At 41.6% G+C, this 6,805-nt stretch overlaps 1 protein-coding gene across 1 annotated transcript; it reads right to left on the reverse strand.

Moving 5' to 3' along the window:
* Nucleotides 1–4,074: 4,074 nt before the first annotated feature.
* LOC124256375 (orexin receptor type 2-like) lies at nt 4,075–5,373 on the reverse strand. The gene is made up of 2 exons (XM_046690377.1): nt 4,502–5,373; nt 4,075–4,412 (listed from the first exon to the last, which is right to left on the reverse strand). Exons 1-2 carry the CDS (start codon nt 5,336–5,338, stop codon nt 4,110–4,112), a joined length of 1,140 nt encoding a protein of 379 aa, XP_046546333.1. The 5' UTR covers nt 5,339–5,373; the 3' UTR covers nt 4,075–4,109.
* Nucleotides 5,374–6,805: the final 1,432 nt, after the last annotated feature.

The raw sequence follows: 6,805 nt of genomic DNA on the forward strand, positions 1-6,805 counted from the left end.
TCCAAACCGGTATCGGCAAAATGCCTTCATGACATTACAAGTTATTTTATAAACCAATCATTTTGCTGAGAAACCTCAAAGGTAGTCAAGATCCGGAGTTTTCTGTCAATATGCTTCGTGTTTGCCTCAAAGTGTGCAGTTTAGTAAAGTTACTCACTGAGCCAATCAGTTACTCACTCACTCAATCTCACGTCATAACGCGTGGTCTTTCTCTCGTGTGTGTCATTCGTTATATACCGTTACGACTGTATTGCGGAATATTGTGCAAAACCATTGACATGTTAAAACCAAATGTTCAGAGAAAACGTTGCTAAAATGTTTCTTGAACCAAACAAATTCACGTGAAGAAAACATTATGTGAAAACTTTTGCTAACCATTCCGTAAAAACATTTTTAAAACGTTATAGCCAAATGTTTAAGAAGATGCTTCTGAAACGTTTCTGGAACCACACAAAGTCATGTGAATAAAACGTTTTAAAAACCTTTCTAGAAATTTTCGCAAAATGTTCCGGGGATGTTTTTTTATCAAATTGTCGTGGTAGCTGGATTGTCTCCATACAAAGAATCCCGATTTCTTTACTATTGATCTTTATACTATTTCGATTTTCTTAATTATAGTTCGAGTTTCAAATGTAAAACGTCGAGTTCAGGGAACTCCACGCGTAGTCACCTGTTTCTTTCTCTTGTGACTTCTCATTTCTAAACTCACTCACTCACCCACACACACAATTGCCCATACACCCACTCACTCACTTACTCACTCACTCACATACGTGGCTTCAACGTACCGAACTGTCGAATTGTAGAATTCTGATTTAAAGTATTTTTGTGATTAAGGAATTTGTATTGGTAAGAAATGTGTAAGCGTTTGTAGTGTAATAATGCACGCTTCTTTTGGAAGTTGAATCACGGTTGTCAGGCAGACAAAACATTAGGTGAAGGCCTTCCAAACAGTACGGCTTAGATGTACATGGGGCTCTCACGTGTGGTAAGACCACTAGTGGAACTATTCTCATGTAGTTCGGACGTTGTTAGCCGTTATTTGCCGGGTTTTCGCTCCGGTTAGCGTCCCCATGCCATCATACCGTACTGTAGGTCTACTGTTTCAAGTTAACTTATCTATCACTGACGAAATTAATTACTGCGTACAGGTGTTCCGGTGTCCTTATCGAACATTAATTAATTTCCAAGTCCTTTTGTAATTTGTGATTGATATGTCAAATATGATTATATAGGTGGGCAAGCTGGCTAAGGCGCCAGGCTAGTGATCCAGCGAGGTTGAGGTGTCGGGATCGAGCCCACCTGTGACCGGGTGTAAAAACCTTGGAGTCAACTTTGTGTGCAGACTCTTTCAGTGTTGTCACAAACCCTAGTGTACAGTACACAACCCTGTGCACTTAAAAGAACCCACGAATCCGTTGGTATTTGACCAGATGGTGGCCACATGAATACGTGCAAACGCCAAGTTGTGGGTACAGCAACGTGCAGTGAACATGGATAAAGTACTGTGACTATGTGTCCCAATCCACCCAGCTCTGAAAGTGTACCTCGTTAGGATGAGAAAGCCACAATACCTCGGTGCGCCTAGTGGCTGCAAGAGTTGTATACTCCCCAGGGAGTTGAGATTGATAATGCGATGTGCCATTGAGATTGACATCCAATGATAGAGGGGAAAAAATACCAGCGCCTTGAGCATGCACTAGTGCGTGGATATGTGCGCTATATTAATATCCCATCATAATAATATATACACTTTTGTGGAGTGACAGATATTGGTTGAATGATAATGAGCAAGTATGCAGAAATTAACCAGATATATTTCCCCTACCGCACATGCATATAGCAGCTAAATTTAGTTGCTGAAGTGAAAATAGGAACAACTACCTACTTTCTGTTTACTGGGCTGCTCGCAGGAATGAGATGTGCCATGAATGTAAACAGAAAGACTTGATTTATTAGACTGGGAAAGTGTACGCTTCATTTCATGTTATTTTAAAAGTTATCGATGGTAAAAATCATGGAAGTCAAAATGTCAAAATGTAAGTCGTATTGAACTGATGTTTTGTATTTATTTGTTGTTTAACGCCGCACTCAGAATTATTTCCCCAGGTATTTGAAAACCTAGACAAGACAATCCAGTGACTGACTTCATGATTTGACGTACATTGACGTTTTAATTTGACGTACATTGACTGGTTTTACAAGACCGTCATTTTGTTGAGAAACCTCAAATGTAGTCAAGATCCGGAGCCTCAGGTATACCTCTCAAGGTAGTAGCGTTACCTCTAAAAACCTACAAACACTTTTGATACGTGCCTAATGTTAATATTTGACTTATTAAAGTTTACATGAAAATTCAATGACGTGAAGTGCAGCCTGAAATATATCACGTTGAAATTAGTATGGTGACGACGAGGGGCGTTCTATCTCACGTCATAACACGTGGTCTTCTTCTCGTGTGTGTCATTCACGGCTGTATTGCGGAATATTTTACAAAACCATTGAAATGTTAAAACCAAAAGATCAGATAAAACATTGCTAAATTGTTATTCTTTTGAATACAACATCGTGAAAACATTTGCTAACCTTTTCGCAAAAACATTTTTAAAACATCATAGCGAAATGACCAAAACTCAAGTCTGGACTAAACATTCAAGTGATCAACAGCAGCAGCATCGATCTGCGCAATTGGGAACCGATGACATGTGTCAACCAAGCCGTTAGCCGCCCCAAACGACAAGCATGGGTTACTGAAGGTTCATTCTAACCCGGACCTTCACGGGTCAGAGAGGACAACCTTTAAGTTACATAAACATTTTCAAAACATGAATAAGGTAACAGACATATATGAGATAACATATATCAAATATGTACATGATAAAGGTATGCGAGTATGCTGCTGGAGAATATAATTGACGGTTCACCACTTCTCATGCAGTCGTGTACACGGGACAACGACGACCGCCGTACTTTGCCTAACGGCGACAGAAGAGGAAAATAATGACCGTGACTTGACTAGTTTTACGACCTGGTGGCAATGTTTTAAACCTTATTAACTCGCTCGCAAAATAGGATAAAAAGGGCTGTACGGCCCTTACGTTCATGTGCACAGAATGAACTAAATGAAGTAAGAACGCTTGAGTATCAGGGAAGTATACTTAATAACATATTCCTGAAGCATTGTCACGGAACAGTACATCTATACAAGCAAGGAAGGAAGAATGCATATAATTTGATCATGCTATGTTGTCATGATGGAGGATGTACTTGTAACAGGATCAACAGTTCATTTAATCAAAGTATTCTCTTTCTAGCATTTTATGGATCACGATGCTGGTCATATTGATTCAGGGACTTTACAAACACAAATATTTCTCGACATCTATTTGTTCAGGTAAACAGTTAAAAATTCCATTTATGGGTACTTCCCCTCTCCAGGCAGATGCTTCAGACTCCTTGCGACAAGAGGTCTTAATGATAATAAAGAATACCCACTGGCATGACACGAAACAGTAATAACTCGCCACGTCACTGCTACACCTGCGTTCAGTTACAAAGAGATCATTGTTGTGATATCATTTAATTTCTGTTCAAGAAAAAAGTCCCAAAAGTGTATACAGTGAAAAGGTTATGTAGTATACGTCCTTGGATAATTTCTCCCTAAATGTTCTGTGTACAAAGTTATCAAACCCCTTTATCTCTTATGACTGAATGCTGCCTATGTCATTTGGACTAAATGTGTAAACTGTTCACCGATGTAAGATACGTTTGTGAAGTGATCATATAAAGCAACAACCATTGTTTGGTCATGGCAGGTTAGTAATTATATGCGAACATAACTTACACAGAATATTATCCCGGCATTCAAGCACTCATGTTTTAGGACCCATGCCAAAGGAGTAAAGAATGAGACCAAATACTGACAATTGTACCCAGTCATTTTTGAGATGTGAATGAAAAAATACAAAATTATTATGCATATGATAATACAAGTATATATACTTCCCATGGTTGCTGTCGCTGTTAGCCTGATAACGGTGTAAGAATCTACATCGAAACGTCGCTCTATGCAACAAGCATTGATAAGAATACAGTTCTCAGTACTTACATTACTTCTTACAACACATCCGTCTGAACACAATCTTTGCCTGTGATCGGAATTTGTCACTCATGAACCCGTATATGATTGGATTGGATACAGAGTTGATGAAGTAAGTTCTCAGGAAAAGGTTATACAGAGCCAGTGGCGCCCCCTCCAGGTGATCGTACGTGTGTTTCTGTACGGCCCATGTCGCCATCAGAGCCAGATGAGGAACAAAGCTGAGAATAAACACGGCCGTGATGATGAACATCATAAACGTGGTCTTGTGTGTCCCGTTCCTAAGACCAGAGATGCTTTCGCAATCTTTTTTCCATTTGTGTTAATTGGCGATGTCGTCGTATCGTCGTTCGAGGTGATCATATCATCACCCGACGGTGACCCTTCATGTGCTGATGTTACAGTGTTGTCGTGTGATGATGTCGCCGTGTCGTCACTAGTCGCTTGGTTACCTTGTGCTGATGTCAATGTGCTGTCGCGTGTTGACGTAATCACTGTGTTCGTCACAGACGACGCTTCACCTGACTGTGTTGAGCAGGCCTTGCGAGGGATACCGTTAGGGGTCATGCCTTCCCTGTACCTCTTCTGTGCTCGGACTCTCTTCAGAATCAGCGCATAAAGGGTAGTAAGAGTTGATATGGAGATAACGGCAATGAGAAGTTGCATCCCGTTAAAGAGCGCTGGGAATGGTGTCTTGACCATACTGTCATCTGTGGCGCATGCGTAGCCGATAACAGTTCTGTTGACCGTCTTCCGGCCTAAAATGACCATCGAGGGTGACGCAAGAGTTATAGCAACAATACAGCCAATACCAACTGCAATTTTCGCCCTTTTGACAGAAATCTGAGACTTGAAAGGAGTGCAGACCCTTTTGTATCTGTCAACGGCAATGGATATAAGCACGGATATTGAAGTGGTCACACAGGCAAGGACAATCGTCTGGAACACCCTGCAGAGCCATGGGATGTCGAAGGAGTACATATAACGGACTACAACAATTTCTACTGGGATACACACAATGCACACAACGGTGTCAGCAACAGCCAAGGCGGTGATGAACAGGTGCGTGGTGCTTCTCTTCAGCCTGACAGCGTAGATATAGATCACCAGGATATTGCCAAAGAAGCCAACCAGCATCATTATCCCCATGGTGACAATGACAGGGGACATAAGCACCGCTATCTGAGAGTGGTATTCTTCAGCACTGTCCTGTGTCGTACCTTTACCAGGCGTTGCCATGGTGAACTGGAAACATAAGGAGATGACAACAAGAGTGAGTAAGTGAGTTTAGTTTTACGCCGCTTTTAGCAATATTCCAGCAATATCAAAACGGGGGCACTATAAATGGGTTTCACACATTGTACCCATATGGGGAATCGAACCCGGGGTCTTCGGCGACGAGCCAACGCTTTAACCACTAGGCTACCCCACCGCCCCCTGCTCGCAGGAATGAGATGTGCTATGAATGTAACCGACAAAGCTTGATTTATCAGACGCTTTCAGAATTAACGCTTCGTTTCATGTTATTTTAAGATTTTGGGATGGTACAGTTATGAGGGTCAAAATGTAAGTCGTATTGAACTGATGTTTTGTGTTTATTTGTTTCTATTTCTTTTTGAGGACGGTCGGTAAATAACCGAATCTAGACAAGACAGTCAAGTGACCGACATCATGACCATCGATATTTGCAACAAGGATACGATGACATGCGTCGGTGGCAGAAGGGCATCCAGATCTCCACAGGTTGAACTGATGTATACATGCCCTCTATAAGACCATCGCGTTACTGAGGTGAATGAGCATGCTCCGGAGAGCTTCAGTGAGCTTTTTGTGAGACTCAAACACTGTTTGATCGGAGTTGCATTGTTTGTTGCCTTGGTAAAACGTTTTGGTTGATATATTATATGTCGAGGGTATTTCTACTGACAAACATTTCTGGTGTCCCCCGCCGTGATGTTGCTGGAACATTGCTAAAAGCGGCGTAAAACCAAACTCAGTCAGTCAGTCAGTCTACTGACAAACAAGGATAAATTGAGCACCGACCTCGGAATCAATTTCATCGTTTTGCACTGCACGTCCACTAGCCTACATCTGCTCTACCTTTCACAAACCAAATGGGTTTGCTCATTGCAGTGCACCGCCTACTTGTCCTACACACGTTCTCTGTGTAGGTGCAACTTATTCTTGTTTGCCAGTAAATCTATGTTCAGTTGTAATATGAGACGTGAGAACCCCATATACATCTAGGCCGTACTTTTTTGAGGGCCTTCACTAAGTGCTGCTTGTCTGCCTGACAACAGCGGTTCAACTCCCAAACAGAAGCGCGCACTATTACCCTGCTAAACGCTTACCAATACATGTTCTGTCGATCATACTCGTCCATACGCACATGGAGTCACATCGTTCATCATTCCAGCTACTGATCTACTGGCAATATTCGTGCATACCTGGCCACAAGTACGTAGCTTGTACACCATATATACTACTGAAAAAACGTTAAGGATCAGCCGATTCAGTCATGTCGTGACAGATTAACTGTGGCAACATAAGGAAAAGGTGATCTTGTAATTCTGTCAGTAGTATAGTTGCAGTACTTAGGGCCCTCAATACACAAACCCAGTGTCAGTAATGTTCATAAGGATACCTCCATAGGTTACATCTTTAAATAATGACTGTTTTAATTGACTGGTTCTACTTGTCATTCTG

Source organism: Haliotis rubra, unplaced genomic scaffold (assembly GCF_003918875.1).
Source record: "Haliotis rubra isolate DU_JTF1 unplaced genomic scaffold, ASM391887v1 Scf626, whole genome shotgun sequence".
Lineage (NCBI taxonomy): Eukaryota > Metazoa > Mollusca > Gastropoda > Lepetellida > Haliotidae > Haliotis > Haliotis rubra.

What these genes read in the sequence shown, in the direction of transcription:
- LOC124256375 (XM_046690377.1), bottom strand. Translation starts at nt 5,338, where the DNA reads ATGGCAACGCCTGGTAAAGGTACGACACAGGACAGTGCTGAAGAATAC. An exon ending in CATCATCACACGACAACACT is followed by an intron (nt 4,413 to 4,501) that starts GTAACATCAGCA and finishes TAACACAAATGG; the next exon opens with AAAAAAGATTGCGAAAGCAT.